Source organism: Rhinolophus hipposideros (assembly GCF_964194185.1).
Source record: "Rhinolophus hipposideros genome assembly, chromosome: 19".
In the NCBI taxonomy this organism is placed as follows: domain Eukaryota; kingdom Metazoa; phylum Chordata; class Mammalia; order Chiroptera; family Rhinolophidae; genus Rhinolophus; species Rhinolophus hipposideros.
In genome coordinates this window covers 41,330,601-41,348,488 of record NC_138065.1, presented here as the reverse complement: position 1 = coordinate 41,348,488, position 17,888 = coordinate 41,330,601, and the positions used below count along the sequence as shown (strand labels likewise).

At 39.2% G+C, this 17,888-nt stretch overlaps 1 protein-coding gene across 1 annotated transcript in view; it reads right to left on the bottom strand.

The window, feature by feature from the left end:
• The window catches only part of COLGALT2 (collagen beta(1-O)galactosyltransferase 2), an 86,552-nt gene that overhangs the window by 30,914 nt on the left and 37,750 nt on the right, over nt 1-17,888 (bottom strand). The window contains exons 2-5 of the mRNA XM_081026915.1: nt 8,109-8,219; nt 4,977-5,094; nt 3,142-3,276; nt 263-467 (exon numbers count right to left, since the gene is read on the bottom strand). Coding sequence (XP_080883041.1) covers nt 263-467; nt 3,142-3,276; nt 4,977-5,094; nt 8,109-8,219 — 569 coding nt within the window. The remainder of the gene's footprint in view (nt 1-262; nt 468-3,141; nt 3,277-4,976; nt 5,095-8,108; nt 8,220-17,888) is intronic.

Below are 17,888 nucleotides of genomic sequence, written 5' to 3'. Positions count from 1 at the left end.
CACTACCACCACCACCATTCCCACATGGCTCAGAAAAAAGACTGGATTCCTGGGTAGAGGCCATTGGTGCTTACAGGGACAGCAACACAGAGGGTGCTGGTGCGGTTACAGCAGACAATTAATTCATTGCCTCTAACACCACCTGAAGAGGTAGCCCACCTCCATACATAGCAGTGCTTTTAAGAAGATGCACAAAATAAAGGGCTGGTTATGGGCAGTGTTTCCACGGGGGCAGGCCAACCGGATATAAACCGAACCGTACCTGCTTGCCTGCTGGAGAAGGCAAAGACGATGATGTCATCAAAGGTCCAGGTGTAGTCCTGGTGCGGGGGATAGAACACCAGCTTGGCAGAGGCTTCCTTCCTGAGGTCAATCAGGAACGTGGAGTGGACCATGGGCACAGGAAAGCAGCCCATCCTCTTCCATTCTCTAATCTGAATGTAGTCCGGCGTCCGTTTGTAGAAACCCTGCAAAGAGCAAATAAGTGAGCTCTGTTCTCTGATCTGAGCACTTCATACCTGGCAGTCATCCGCTAGCTGATTCCTTCTAAGTCATCACCAGTTAAGTCGAAGTCCTTAAGCAAAGTCACCTTCATGCTTCTTCTTTTGGCCTAAGAATTTCCAGTTGAGCCCAAGAATTGCGATTTCCATATAAAACAGTACTAAAAAGGTGGCGTCAGAAATATTTTTGCTTTCAGCATATCTCTTGATTTAAGAATTTCTTAAAAGTATATTTTGTGTTGACTTATGATTGAACATGAAGTATGAGTGTGAAGCAGTGGTAAAGCAGAGCAATGAAGAGCACAATTTCTGATGTCTGCCTGCCCGAGTTCAAATCCCACTTCAGCTACTACTATCTGTAGGTATTGGTCACATTCCTCAACCTAGTTCCTCATGTTTGTAAAACAGGAATGCTGGAGTCGTCTGTAAAAAAGCATGGGTTCTCGTAACACTTCCACTTAGGAGTATTCTTCCAAGGGATAAAGAAAACACTGGTTCTTTAAAGAACTTAGACTAAAGTCTAAGAATGCATGTCAAATATAAAGTTCTAGACAACGTAGGAACAGTACTCTCAGAGTGAGAAGCTGGGAGCATTCCTGACGATGATAAATCACTCAATATCCTGGGGGCAGGGAAGAAAGAAAGAGTTCATACACCTCCTGCAGACAGGCAGAGGAGATAGTTGTGTCTTTTTTTCCACATAAATTGAATGTTGTAGGTAGTAATTTTTGTTCAATGGCTCGCCAACAACGCCAGGGTCGGTTGTTTTGGATGTGTTTAAAGGCTCTGGAAACCAGGGCCTGCCTTAAGCTTATGAAGTCACTGGCTGTCCTAGCAGAAGCCAGCCCTGGGGATGGCAGCCAGCCAAAAACAGAGGGAGACAAATTAGAATTGCCCTAAGTTGCTCAGATTTTTTGCTTTTACTGTGCAAAATAAGTGAGTACATTTCTCCTGTTTGTTTTTAATGATGAAAGTAAATAAGGAGATAATAGAGCCCTGGAGGCTGTAGTCACTTCTTGCTGGGGTCAATGCGTACCTCATTAAAAACAACCCTCCAATGATTCTGCTACATGAAACACTGAAGATTATTAACTGAGAGTATATGAATTCAGACGCACCTAATATAATGGTTTCTCACCAAGAAGGGAATGACTTGTATAATATGAACTTAATGCTTTCCTAAAAGAGATGTGGATAATAACATGCATTTCAAACCTCTTGGAACTGTGGGAAATAATTGTAATAAAAGAGGGATGTCTCATCCAGTAGTGTGCTAGAGCCACTGAGTGTTACATTTTCAGGAATTTTGCAAGCCAGTCGATATGTTGGTAGCTGTAAAAATAAAAATCAAGTGTATCCCCACCATCTAACAGCAGCACAGATGTCAGCTTTGCATGTTTTTAATGATTATCTCATCAAGTGGCTGTACTGCAGTGTACTCAGTCTTTCCCCTTAGCTCAAACAACATTTAAGTTGTTTGTATGGTAAGTGAACTCACACCATGAAAATTGGAAAATTTTCAAATTTACAAATCAGGATTTTTTTTTCTCCCCACAGAGAACCAGTTATTAAACACTTATCAGCACTGGCCTCATTCTTCATCCAAAACCAAACCAAATATAAAAGAAGAACTCAAAATTTTGGACCATTTGGGTACAAGACCACATTCAACATACATTTTTTTTCCCCTAAGCACATCTTTGTCCTACTTTGATATATACTACAATAATCAGTTTAATTTATCTCTCTAATTCATTAAAGAATAAAAAATGGAACCAGCCATAAGCATTCACCTTAAGAGATCTCTAGACTTTGAAGATTTTACAATGGGAAAGAAAGATGATGGAAATGAAAAATTCTGCTTTTAACTTGAATTTTGTGAAAACAAGCTACCATAGCAGTTCTAATTATCAGATCTCTTTGGAAATAAATTTGGAAACATATTATCAAAGGTCATCAAAATATTTATACTCTGTCTCAGTCATTCCACTTCGCTACACCACAGAAATAATATTAAATACAGAAAGAATTATATTAATCATGATGGTCATTATCATAGTTACAAACAATTTAAATGTTTTTAAAGAGAAAGGTTAAGTAAATTGCATTATAGACACTTGATGATATAGTTATTTAAAAAATGCAAATTGATTTAGAGGGATAGGGATTAACATGTTTTTTGTGTTTTTTTTTTTTTTTTACTTTTTTCCATTTTCCTATTTTTCTATAGAGTTCTTATGATTGCTTTAAGGACAAATAACTATTTATATATATGTGTATATATATATATATATATATATATTTATTTATTTATATTTATTTATTTATATATATTTATATATTTTTTTTAAATCTCTGAATCAGGGAGAGAAAAAGTACAAGTCCCAGCAAGCTTTATTGGTTAATTTAAAGCTTCCAATGTTTAAACTCATTGGCATATTTTTCTCATAGTTCATTAATACAGATGCTCTCACTGGGTTGTGGCATTGGACCTGGATTTACCTCCTTTCCTGAAAATGCTTGCTCTGAAATGACATGCATGTTTCAAGGGAGGAAATGAGAAAAAGGTTAATAGGGCTACTGTTGACACCTGGCTGTCTTGTTATAACTCATAGCCTTAAGTCATTAGCCAAAGACTTGCCTGAGGTGTGATTCCGCACCAAAAATTAGAGTACAGGCCCCGAGACTCCAGCATGGGGGCCACAATGGTTTTGTTTTCTGCCATCATTAGATTGAGGGTCTGTGGATTAGTCAGGAAGTTGTCAACATCTATGAACTAGGGGGAAAAAAGAAAAGGATAAAGTCAGGTGGAAATCGGTTCAAGAATCACCCAACACTTCTGAACGATCACGGGAACTTGTTCACGCGACGGGGAACCAGCTATCTCTGTTCTCGTTATGGAAACCCAGTGTAGCTGATGGTTTTCATTCAGGCAACTCACACATATTCAGCTCTGCAAAAGGCACCAAGCAATAAATTGGTGTTACCACACTGAGCACACACTCAATCAGGACTCAACCTACAAGATAGTAACAGCTCCCACACCCTGCAAAGGTCATTCAGAAACACTTACGGAGTGCTTATAGGTACAAATGGACAGACCTATTTAGGTTGTCTATAGTAATGCCAACATGGTCCAAACTAGACCCGTCATTGCTGTTTTAATGTTACAAGTAGTATTTTTGTTTAAAGTCCATTATACCAACCCATGCTGACCAATGAAGCTATGTCCCATTCTTAGCAGAAGTCCTTGTTAACATGGATTCATTTACAGGGACAGCATAACGAGAGATTTTATCTTATAAAATAACCAATCACATTGAACTGTCCAATTAAAAATGATTAAAATTGTAAATTTTATGTATATTCTACCACACACAAAATAATCAATAGTCAGAAGATTTCATTCTTATGATAGTCAATCTGTTTACCAAAAATTTTGCAGTTCAGCATTCATACATTCCAGTGACATTGAAACAGCTATACAATGTTAAATATTGTATCTTCAGTACAATTTGAAAACTTCTATGAAATTTTTTGTATTGAGAGTGTGTGTGATAAATAGTTGGGCTTATTTTTGTTGTAATTGAGGGCCTGGCGATGGACACAAATCCATAAACACTCCCGTTAGGAATCAGTCCAGTGACAGGGAGCAGATGTCAGTACGTTTCATGAAACAATATTGGCTTTATCGGTGTTATTCCTCATATTGTACTGGAAAACATTTGCCAAAAGAAATCAATGAATTTTGAGGGTCATAGATGAAGACCTCGGTTCCCACAACCTCGTGGGCAAATATGTCGCTGTCAACATTCAAAAAAGGGAAATGGGGACTGTAGCTACTTAGGAAGCTGTCCTTTGCAGTCAAGATGGGTTCATGGAGGACAGGATGGAATACAACGTTAATTCCTAATCAAGTCCAGCACTTTCTGGACCGCCCTCAAAGTTCTAAGGAAAGTGATAAAAACTCTTCATGGAGAGAAAACCTCCATGAGAGCCTAGCATCATGGGGAGCAACCGGGAAGCCTAGCAAGAGATGCCACTCCCCAAAACCCTTAGGAGCAAAACGGGAGTGGAGTTCCAGAGCTGCTAATTTGAATTTCATTTTATATAATTAATCTCTGATCTCTCCAAAAGTCTAAAAAGTTAGTAAGACGCTATTTTGCTGTACCATAGCATTCCCCGTGAACTACAATGCAAAGATTCAGTTTCTGATGCCTGTTACATAAAAGAGTTGGAAGCATTCAGGAGCTTATTCACTTACTGAAAATGCATGTCAGAAAGGGGGTCTGAGATGAAATCCAGGTATCCCAATACTAACTTCCCCAACTTTTCCCTGTGCTTTTATTAAAAAGTAGGGAAGGTGGTGCCTCAACAAAAGATTGTTTTGATTGATCCCACGGTTCTAGTTTTTAGACAATTAATTTGGATGCATTCTAGATAACAAGTGTCAAGAAATCAGACATCTGTTTTTACCAGAATGTAGTCTGACCATTTTTCCCTCGCAGTTCGAAGGGCTGCCTGTCGTAGTTTCATCACATGGGAAAACCGGGAGGCAGGCCAGTGCTTTGGTCCAATTTCATCAGGATAAGACCTAAAATTGATAATATAATAATAATAATAATAATAATAATAATAACGTAATTATTGAGTGCTTACATATTCAGGCACTATGTACTAACTCATCCAGTGACCCTAGGAAGTAGATACTATTAATGTTAGTATCATCGTCATATTACAGAAAAGAAAACTGGTACAAGGAGAGATGAAGGAACTTGCTGTTTACCATACAAAAGAATCTTCATATGCAATATTCCAGTGGCTTCTAAATGGAGCCCATTGTGTCCCTACAAGGTTAAGTGCAGTCATCCCTCAGTCTCCATGGGGGGTTGGTTCCAGAATACCCAAATACGCAGATGCTCAAGTCTCTTATATAAAATGTCTTAGTATTTGTATACTATAACCTACATACATCCTCCATATTCTTTAAATCATCTCTAGATTACTTATAATACCTAATTTAAAAGCTGTGTAAATAGTTGTTAAACTGTATTGCTTAGGGAAGAATGACAAGAAAAAAAAGTGTGTACATGTTCAGTACAGATGAAACCCTCGTAGGCCTAACTATGTAGTACACGCCAGCAAAAAGTGACAATCTTTTTTTCCAAATATTTTCGATCCACAGTTGGTTGAATCTGTGGATATGGAACCCACGGATATGGAGGGCCACCTTTATTACTATTCTCCCCCTTTCACAGAGGAGGAAACTGGTATAAAGCAATTTAAGTCATTATCTTAATGCTAGTTAGTAAGGATTCTGCACCCAGGCATGACCCCAAAGTCACGTTCCTTAGACACGTTTTAATGCATTTTGCCATCAGATAAATTTAGAAATTTTCCAGCATAAAAATAGGAGTTTCCCAAGTGCACCAAGGGATTCCACAGAACCCAACACACTGACGTCTCCCAAGTGAAGTGAGGTCACGGAGCAGATGTATGATGTCATTGGGGTCTCTGTCAGTATCCACAGAAAAGCCAGGCCAAGACTGTTGCACGGCCACGTAGGCAAGCGGTTGGGTACCCTCGCGCACCCTTCTGAAAGCACCTAATTAGTATGGACATTCACACTGTCACAGTGGCCCCAAAAGGGCCATACTTCAAGTTCTTGTACCCGCACTGGTAATACCTGTGCCTCAGTGAATAAAAACCCACAGAAAAAAATGAGGCTGTAACTACACAAATAAAATGAATAAAACTATGTACTACACAGGAATTCGCTGGATGTCTCCCCCAATTATCGTTCCAATGAAAATCAGTGCAATTCCTGTTTTTCTGAATAGATTTGCCCCCAAAAAGCCTTCCCTAATATTTCTTACAGTGACTTTGGCATATTTAGTCAAAATCTGGCTACAGAGAAAATTACCAGAACGCAAGTGAAGTACATAAACTCTTTCTGGGCTATTCTAATTAGGCCAAATTCCATTACATACATATTTTTTCAAAACCTGTAACTAATATGACCCAACACATTTAATAAAAAAAAAAAGAAATACTGAAAATATTAGTTTGATCACCATAAAATAAAACAAAATCATGTTTAAGTAAAGAAAAAACTGCAAAAGAGTGTGCAAGATTTTTTATAATGTTTAAATTTTGTTGTTAATTTTTGCTCAATATATAGATCACACACTGGGATTTGATATATATATATATGCATATACATATATAATAAAAGCATATACAGAGAGACTAAGAATCACACACCAGGACTTGAGATTACACCTCCCCCGCCCCACACACACACCACATTATATACAGAGAGACTAGAAGAACAAAAATTTGTTCTAGAATGGCATTTATTATTATATAAAAAAATTGGCTTTCAATAAATGACTTATCCTGAGGCAACTCAATTCATTCTACTTGTACAATTCCTTCAGGTGGAATTGTAACAGCTTTCGAAACATTTACAATAGTAAGTTTTAAATACATTTATTCATATTCTCATTCACTCATTTGTGCATCCAACAAGTATTAATTTCATGCCTGCCAAAAACATAGCATTAGAGAAAATGTAACTTGTATATATTAGCGCCTGCCAAAGAACTAAAAAATTAGTTAGAAAAAAATGCATGAATTATACAGTTAATGTTAGTTAAGTGTATTATTGTGTCAAAAAGGATGATGTAGAAAACAAGCAACACAAGTCTTGAGAGACAGGTAGATCTTTGTAATGGAACGATTTGCAACAGCTTTCTATAGTAGGTGGGGTTGGGGATAAGAACTGGTTACAAAGAAGGAAAGGTTTCCCAGGAGAACAAAACTGCATGAGCAACAACTTGGGGTTGAAAATAAAGAAACTCCCTGGATAAAGCAGGTTTTCCCTTGGGAAGAAGTAGGAAATATGGGTGCATAGGTATGGGTGCTAATTTTAAGGAAACTTTAAAAAATATAAGTCTAGGGTATTGGAACTTTGTTCTGTAGATACTAGATAGCCACTGGAGTCTTTTTAACAGAAAAATTAAACCATGTTATTGGTATTTTAGATAGATTGATTTGACAGTATGGTATGTAGGATGGCGTGAAGATGGAAACAACTAAGAAATTGCTATGGTTGAGATTGGAAATAACCTGAATGTCTGTTGCTAGGAGATTACTTAAAGAATTATGCTACAACCATACCATGGGTACTCTGCAGTCATTAAAATCATCAAGAAGCTCCTTAACTATTGCTGGGGAAAGATTATGAAGATGTAAGTGAAAAAGCAAGGCGTATGTAAAAAGTATGTAAACTTTTCACTACGATCCCTCAGGTATAAAAGCTTTATACTTAAAATATGAATAGATAATATCACGTTTAAAACATATACCTCGGTGGTAATTTACTTGTGAACTGATGAGAACACAAACTTGGCTGGTACCTGCTAGGGAGTCAAAAGGAAGAGAGAAATAGGGAGTGCGATCAAAGGAAGAAACTTACACTACGTGCCCAGATGAAAGACAAGGTAAGGTCACATACACCTCAGTGATTGACAGCCTGCATGGCTGCACATGGTTAAGGGAGGAAGGGTCAACGAGGAGTTCACAAAATGTTCTCTTGCTACTCACTCAGGTTCATCCATAGGCCTCCACTCCACATAGTGATAGAGTCTCTGTACGTTTTTCAACCACTCCCTGAGGATGTCTGTTGTGTTATCCACATTGTGATCAGTGGCTGCCCTGCGTGAGAGAAAGCACAATAGAGTTCCGTTATGTCATTCCAAGGAAGGGGGAAATCCAAGAGACCCCAAATTAACAGAAAGGAGAATGGCCAATTCTGGAAATTATACATATGAAAATGATTCATACACAGAGGGTGCCAAAAAAAATGCATACACATTTTAAGAAAGGAAAAAATTATATTAAAATTGTAATATTTAAAATATACCAATAACAAACAATGAATATAGGTCATGTGTATCTATGAAAAATGATAAAAAAAAAACATTAAGTATGACAAAGAGGGACTATATAATGATTCATGGTCCAAACTGGACAGTGAATTTCTAAAGTGAGAGATACTGCTTAAAATCATCTCTGTGTCATTAAATTCTTAAACAGGGCTAAGCCACTATCAATAAGTAGTCGTACTAAAACAGCATAAGCATAAAATGAATTAAACTAGAGTAAGTTAATTAATCTTCTTGGAAATTTTCATGTTTGTTTTAGTTTTTAGTTATCCAAGATGTAAACTCTGCCTTTTAACTTTACCAACCACTCCCTTCGATTTAAGCAGTAATTCAGTCGCAGTTTCATTTCAAGTCCATTCGCAGGTCACAACAAAATTTATAGTCAGTGCTGCTTTAATCCCATGCACTGGAGGAGAAAGCCACAATAACAGTGCCCAGTATAAAACTCAAAACGTAAGGTATCTTCACGGGTCTATTTTGGATTAACTTTATCATCACTTACTCAAAAGAGGGTACTTTCAAAAGCCTTCAAATAATGTATACAAAACGTGTTTCTGTTCCACCTTGAAAGTATATCAAACTGATCCACTTATAAAGGAACTTAACTCACTTATTAAAACAAAAATATTTTCAAGTCATATCGCAAAGCAAGCTCATGCTGTGTACAAGATACATATCTAAAATAAAGTAATTCAGAACAGCTAAAACCACACCTGTCAACTGGAAAAAAAAAAAAAAAGGAAAGTAGGGGCTGTCATCTTGATATCAAATAAGGTAGAATTCGGGCCAAAAATATTAAGCACGACAAAGAAGGATTCTAATTATAATTCTAAAGGATGTAGTTCACATCAAAGATTTAATAAATGTAAATGTGTACCTTCATATAGTACAGGGGTCAGCAAACATTTTCTTTAAGAGCCAGATAATAAATATTTAGACTTGTAGGCCATACACTCTCGGTCCCAACTTTTTAACTCTGCCATTGTAGCAATAGAGCCTTCATAATAATACATAAAGGAATGAGCATTCCTGTTCACCAATAAAGATTTATTGACAAAAGCAGGCAGCAAGTCAGTCCGCTGTAGTTTGTCAACCTCTCATATGGTGGAAAGTATAGAAATTGCAAGAACAAGCAGAACACCAATAATAAGAGATGTGAATATACCACATTCAGTTGAAGACTGTACAAATGGGAAAAAAGTAACTACACAGACAGGATTTATAGAACACATTAATAGAGATGATATTTTCTTCTCAAGTACACATTTTGAAACATTCACGAAGATTAACCAACAATTACTTTACAAAGAAAGCCTCTATAAAATTGAAATAATATCAACCGCATTCTCTGATCACAAAGCAACAAAACTAGAAATTAGTAATAAAATAAAAACAAATAATTCCATCAAATATTCGCTATTAAACAGCTATTGAGTAAAAGAAATACGAACCAATTTCATAATTGATAACAATGAACAATGAAAACTGCATATCAGAATTTTGAAATACAATTACATTAGTAATCAGAGAAAAATGTAGTTTATGTCCTTAAATTAATAAAGATAAATGAGTTGAATTCCCACTCAAAAAGCTAGAAAAAGAGCAACAAACAAGCATGAAGAAATAAATAATAAAAATAAAGGTAGACAATAAGTAATGTGACAAAGTAGAAAACAATAAAAGAGAACTAATAATCAAATAAAATGTTGCTTTTTTGAGAAAAAAATAACAAAAGACAACCACTAGTTAATTTAATCAAGACAATACAAATATAAAATATAAGAAAGGACAAGAATAAGGGGATTATGATTGGTGTGGAAGTTTTTTTAATCATAAGAAATTACTTGGTACAACTCAATGAAAAAAATATGTTGAAAACTAGATATAATAGAAGATTTCTTTGGAAGATACACTTAGCAAAACTGACTCCTCCAGTAGATATATAAAACTTAAACAGAACAATTTCCATGGAAGAAATAAAGAGGGAAACAAACAAACAAACAAAAAACCCCACTAGCCCGATATGGTTTTACAAGGGAATTCTACCAGATATTTTAACAGACTAGATATTTCCAATGCTATGTAGACTGCTCTCCAACAAACGAGAAAAAACGAGAAAATTTCAAGTCCTTTTAATGATGTAAATACAATATTGATATCTAAACCTAATGAAGACACACACACACACACACACACACACGTATGTATACACAACTACAGACCATTATTTTTTAATGAATATGCTACAAAAATCCCAAACTATTAGCAAGCAGAATCCAACATCCTATGAAGAAAATAGCATATAGCATGGCCTAAGATTGTCCAATATAAAGGAAATCCATTAATATAATAAACTATGTTAATGGATCTGAAGAAAAACCATATGATTATCTCTATAAGTGCTAAAAAGGTCTCTGACAAAATTGCACACCTATTCCTGCTTTTTACACTGAATAAAATTAAAACAGGAAGGAAGGAAGGTAGGGCTAACAGAAAAGAGTCATGGGAAGATGGAGGTGTCTGAGATTTTAAAAGGGAGTAAAAATGCCTAGATTTTACTGGCACTTTAGCAGTTCCTTCTGGGAGGGAGAGCTATGGGTATTATCAGCAGGAGTGGTTCCCAGGGAGCATGGCCTTGCTAAGAGTAAATGAAGAGCTGTGAACAGTGGTCACTTCTTCCAGATAAGGCAAGTTCAGTAAATAAGATTTTATTAAGCCCGATCCATAATGGCTTTTGTCCTTTCTACTTGAGTTTTTGGAGGTCACTGCTGCTTCAAAAGTAACAAATGAAATCTTTAAGAGAGAGAATATTCACGAATGTTCAAGAGAAGAAAAAAAAGTTAGGCAAAGCACAGGGGAACACCATGACACATAGGGAATAAATTTCTGTCAAACACCACGTAACTTGAAATTATGTAACTTAAGTCATAAAGTGTAGAAAAATGGGATAGAGGTGTCTGTCTAATATTTGAAAATCTTATTTCATAAAATGGATATTTGAACTAAAACTAGTCTGAATAAAAACCAATGGCCACTTGATCTACTTCCAAGTCTCTTCTGGAAATCAGATTAGAACCAACTCCTCCTTTCAGAACAAGGTCTAGGAGGGAGGGAGACCCATAGGTCCACCTGGACATTCCATCACCTGGAGGGGGACAGAGGTGATGGGTGCAGCTGGCAGTGTAGGAATACCAAGTGAGCACTTCGGGATAAAGATGGGGTAATACTAGGAGATGGGAAAGTAGGACAGAAAGCAAAGTGGGAGAGGGCCAGGGGCTCCATCTATCTTTTGACTGTGCTGAGAAGTACAGCATGTCAGCGAGAATCACATTCATTGTGACACACGGCAAACAAGCCACCGATGTCCACGAAATAGCCATAAAGGGCACCAAGAGAATCGAACCACTCATCTCAAAGTATGAAGGATGGACAGAGCAATTCCTGAAACGGGGAATCAGCTCTAATGCACATTATTCTTCACTCAAAATATTATGAGTTAGAGTATGTTAAAATAAAATAACACTGTATCGTGACTACCATGTTAGCCAAAAGTTATGAGAATTCTGTTATTCCCAAATTACTTCTAAATAGTGTCGGGGAATTTTTACATCAGCTACTTCATTTCTTGATTATTGTTTCATTACACAGAACTTAAATTCTTTTTACCCTCCCTACACATTGAGGCATGGTCCTAATCATTTGAACAAAGTTGGTCTTATTGTATGAAATTTCTTTGCCTGGTGTCCAGACTAACAAGTCCACACTTTTTAAGTATCCATTGACAAACATCCTGAGATATTAGCTGCTTGGTGGATGCAGAGATAGATGTGCCTAATTAAAAACAGAAGCATCTATTTTAAATACTCTCCTTACTGAGTCGAAAACATTTCCTATACAGTTACTTCCCTGAATTGTTAAGCTTTTCAGGCTTCTGAGGAAAAGAAGAATCTCTCCGGCTGTGGTTGGAGGGGCGTCCACACCGGTCTTTGATGTTCGGGGCCAATGTCCTGTGCTGTCCCAGAGGAACCAGCCCACGGAGGAAGGCTTGCACACCCCCATCAAGACTCACGGCCCTGCCCCTCCACTCAATGCCCCGGCGAAGGCAAATCAACAGAAATCCAGGCAGACACTTCCAAGTGCTGCCTTTTAATCCCTCTGACAAAAATGTGTTTCCGTTTGAATGCATAATCAGGAAAGCACGCAGGCACAGCTCCATTCAGAGAGTGGAGAGATAGCACAGGCCCAGATGTAAGCTCCCTGGAGGAAACAGGAGGCTTGAGTTAAGGGTTCTATTTTCAGAGCCCTGGAGAAGAATCCAACAGTGCAGGGCCTGTCCTGCTGGGAGACTCCACAAGCAACTGGACACAAAACACTGCGGCTGACATGGATTTTTCCATCAATCCAGGAAGCTGAGAACACAGACTACTGAACCATTCAGGAGAATCCTTAGGCATCTCTTCCAGCCTGAAAGCTCCTGAAAGCTCCTTCCCCTTCCCACGGAAAATGAGCACTGCCATGGGTCTGCCACCCTTCTCCTAATCAAACCAGGAAAGGCAGCCAGAAAGGGAACAGTCATGGCTAAATGATTCCTTGAAGAAAACAAATGTTATGAACAGACATCTGGAGAGGTGATCTGCAAGTGATTTCCAGTCCTAATCAAACGGGAAAAGCAGTTTGTGAAAGCACAAGCATGCGCTGGCTGCAAGACCATGCTCTGGTCAATTTTCCCAACCCGAGTGGAGTCACTTAAATCAACAGCAGCCTCCCTCTCCCCTGGGTCTCTCTGGCTCAGGATAAGATGGCAAGGAGAGCTCAGCTCTTGAGCCACGCCAGTCCTCGCGCAGTTAATTTTCTTGGAAGGCCCTGTTGGGACAGTGACTTCCTTTTATCTCTAAGGAGCATTGGGAACTGCCAGCTTCTAAGAGGCTTCCCTCCTCCACATCTAGGAGAGCTGTGACCCTGATACACTGTGGTACTCACGGGTGGTCCCCTCTGTCCATTCGTCTTGCTGGCTTCCTTTGGAGCTAGTACCTGAAATGGAAAAGCTGATGGGAACAGGTGCAGTCCACTTGGCCTCAGAGGGAAGTCTAGGCCATTTCTCACCCGAATGCTGCCCATCCTCTTTCTCTCTGTTTCTAATTCCTCTTCCTCTCCTCTAGCTCTGCATCAGCAAAGGCCCACAGTCTCGGATTCAAAGTCAAATTGGATAAAGGGGATTCACAAATATGTTCCACCGCATGTGCAGGGATCTCCTTGGCTAATGAAATTCCCGGCTGTCACTGTTGCAGGGAAAAGGGAGAGCCCACAGAGCAGACCAATGAATCAAAACATGTCTGCAGGATGATATAGTTATACTACTTTGACTGTGGAAAAAAAAAAATTTCTTCAGCAATGTCTAAATACATTGACGTTTCTCCTTGTTCCAGGTCAGTTTTCATTCCTCAGACTTGGCTCTAAAACTAATGGCCAACTTGAAAAAATTAGCACTGACTCATTTATTTTGACAAGACCTACTGAGGTGGTGAAGGCTAAACTCACATTAGTAAGCGTGGGGCCACTGGAGCCCCATAAACATGCAGACCGGGTCTCTCAGCAGGTGGAACACAGATATTAAGGAAAGAATACTCCTGCTCACTTCCATCTGTACTGACCCTCAGGGAATGTTCTCAGCTTCCGTGCCACCCCAGAAAGCCTAGGCTTCTGACACAACAGGACTGCAATCATTGGGGCAAGATAAACGTAACCCTGTGCAATGCTTGATTTTTGCTTCCTCAGAACCTTCAAAATACGTCCCCCAGAGGCTCAAGGGAAGAGGGATGGAATGGACAACAAAATTAGTCACTACCTGGACGATTCACACCATGACTAGTGAGTTGGCAAAAGTGGATTTTCCAACTTGTGACTTCAAAGACTGAACTACCCTCTTAAGTCCCTCTTGTGTTCACCCAGTTAAGGAGGGCTCACTGATGTAGAAAATAAAGAGCTCCACCTTCCAAAGAATTTCCACTTTTGGAAGCAACTGGTAAAATTCATTTTCAAGAAAGGTCATGTCACCACGTCCCACCACTTCTATTCCTGTTCCCACGGAAAGCCTCACCAGCAGCTGTTTCTGCCAACAGGAAGAGATATGCTTGGCCACTTGGTAAAATATGATGATGGATTCCTGCTTCTTGGCTACTGTGTAGAGTTGTTTAAAATCTAGAATCCATCTGCTAGATGGAAAATAGATGTGGATATGGTTAGGGAGACAGATATGGACTGGGAGATGGGGGGAGCCTAGAGATTTCTCCCAGCAGAAGCCTTTTCCTAAGTCCTACCAAGTCCTTGAGTCGCAATTCTCCCTACTGAATGAAGAAATTGGGAAAATCCCTTTTCATGAAACCCTCCTCACCAATGAAAGAAATATTTATACTCCCTCAACATCTCTCCTCGGTATGTCCCACTTAATTCCAAAAACAATCACAGGTATTACACCCCTGAAGAATGGGTAAGAGGGATGTAACAAGAAATGTTTGATTCTGGAAATGCAATCAACCAATGAATTAATTTCATTCCTAAAGGGGTGGAAAGAGGAATGGTAAAATACGCCGATGGACAGTATAAAGTATGTAGATGAACTTAAGTATGAAGATGAACTTAAACATAGACTCATGTCTTTTCTTGATACTTTTGATTCTGAGCTATAGTTTTCCTCTCTTGGGATTAAGATCTCCTCACCCATATGTTATGCACTATCCCATTTTGAGCCGTATGATTTGCTAAGTTAGGCGTTATTTGCATCTCCCTATATAATAGAAGAGAAGGCTGAGGATGAGAGGTTATGACTTGGCTAGTCATGCAGAAAGAGCTTGGACTCTTCTGTTAGGCCTTCTGACGGCCCATCCCAACCCCATCTCAAACCGCCCCCACTACACTCCCCCACAGAGAGCGAATGCTACCTGTCAGAGTAGGAGGCATTCTCTGCCTTGTCAAGGTCAGCAATCAACATGTCCAATATGAAAATCTCAAAACAAAAGGATGGAAATGTCCCAGTGGAAATAAAACAAGAAAAATGGGAAGATTCATACATTCCTTATAAGCTTTGTGGAGGTTCAATTCAGTATAATTTTCCTTGCAGTCAAAAATCCTTGGAATTTTGTGAAAATATCAGCACCAGTGTCAGAGACCAGATAAATACATTCCTCATTTGTTTAAGTACTCTTTTTCCTGTTTTTCTCCTCTTTTGTCCTTTGTTTATTCTTCTTGCCACTCTTTTTCCCCCACTCCTCATTTCCCCTTTTCTTTTCCTTGATGGATTTTGAAATTTTATTAAGTTTCTTATTTTGTGGATGTGACCCAAAGAAGTGGCATTACTTGTGAAAAGTTCCTGCATGCTCAAGAACAAAAGGACTGATAACTAAAGGGAGGACACAACAGGATCCAGACCATGTTCTTCAGGATCCCTGAACGTCTTCCACCTCCAAACACTTCAGGCCAGATTGGATGACCCCTACCTGTAATCACAGCATTTCCCATTCTCCCAGCATCCCTCTTGCTCCTGTTTGATAATGGTTCTGTGTCTTTCTCCATTCTCAGACTCTCTTCCCTGAGGATAGGACTGAGTCGCTAACAGAGTTTACTCTGTGAAACAGGCACTTATCAAGGATTTGACGAATGAGTGAATGAATGAACGAACAAAAAATTTCAGCGGGACTTTTTCCTACCCAACCCAAATGCCTCCAAAAGCTGAGCACAGGTAACATAAAGGAGTGAAAAGGACCGTGGATGAGCTGACGGTGTGAGCATAATGTTCTCAGCGTTCACCCATGTTGTAGTATCTTTCAGCCCTCCGTTCCTTTCTATGACTGAATACTATTTCACTGTATGTACGTACCATGTTTGTTTATCCATGGATCACTTAGTGGACATTTGGGCTGTTTTCACTTTTCAGTTTTTATGAATACTGTTGGCCATGAACATTGATATACAAATTTGTGTGTGGACACATACTGTCACTTCCCTTGGGATTGTTGCTCACATTTTAAATATTATGGAAAATAGATTTTGTTTTATTCTCTATCCTTTATGGAGGAGCTACGGTACTCAGTTGCGGGCACTGAGCTCGGCATTTTACATACATAACTCTAATCTTTACAGTAGTTCTCGAAGTTCGTATTACGATCCTCATTTGACAGGTGAGGAATCTGAGGCTCAGGGACTTTCCCAAAGCTTGTTCTCGTTTCACTTATACTTCATCTCTGACATGTATTTTTCTTAATTCCCGAAATGCTCACTTTCCTGTTCCAGTGCAGCGAAGAAGGACCCTTTCCTCTGCTATGGGAATATCTTGATTGTATGTGACATGAACAGAGGCCGTACAGGAGTGTGGGGGCAGGTGCAAATATGCCAGATGTGTCAGGTCTCAGCGTGTTGCCAGGCAGATGGCACCCACGTGCTCAGTCGATCCTCAGGCCTGGCAGGGCGGTGCCCTGGGGAAACACAAAGCCCATGACACACGAGGTCATGATGCACAGGGGCCAGTGTGACCACAGAGAAAGTCACAGCCCAAGGACTGGGCTTGCGGAAGGAAGCGCTCTGGGAGAACCTCCCCAGTAGGAGCCACTGTTTGTGTGACGAGGAAAACTGGCTGATCTGAGCTCAAACTGTACAGAAAGGTTTACTCCGATTCATTCGTTCCTGGAGACCACTGCAGTGAAACAGGACAGTAAATAGTATTTTAGTCACCCGTTGATCCTGAGTTACTTGTCACTCTTACTTAACAAGAGTTACAAGTTACATCCTTAATCAAATAAAAATGTATGCAGTCGAGAGCCATGGCTTTTCCGCCAACTAGCTCTGTAATCATAATGAACTGACTTAAACCCTCTGTGCCTTGTGTTTCCATCTGTAAAGTGGAGCAGACGCACGTGCTGTAGTACTCAGCTCAGCGGGTTATTCTGAGGAGCCAAGGGCATGAGAAAGAGCTTTCAAAGACACTTACTTTTGAAAGGTGGCCTCTCCCTAGATGTCCTCAACACACTCACACACACACACATACACACGTGCATGCACACACATACAAAACACACATACATTCATTCAAATAAGAAATGAGACAGCCTGTTAAATAGGCTCTTAAGATACATGCAATCAACAGAGCTCAACAGATGCATTTAAGTCAAACAAACCAGAATGACCAGTCTACCGTTTTTTTAAGAATACAAAGTATACACGCCCATCAATACACAGAGAAAATGGACTAATAGTGCGGCAAAGACCGCTAATTGTCTCAGTATCAGTTTTCCTCTTCTTCCCTAGTAACAGAGTTGCTAGCTAAGCCTATGACCATCCATCCAGCTTAAGGAGTAGATCATAAGCTCCTTAATCACAGGATGTTTGTCTATGCTGCTCACTGCCCTATCCCTAGCACTTAAAAGAGTGCCTGGCACATAGTATGTGT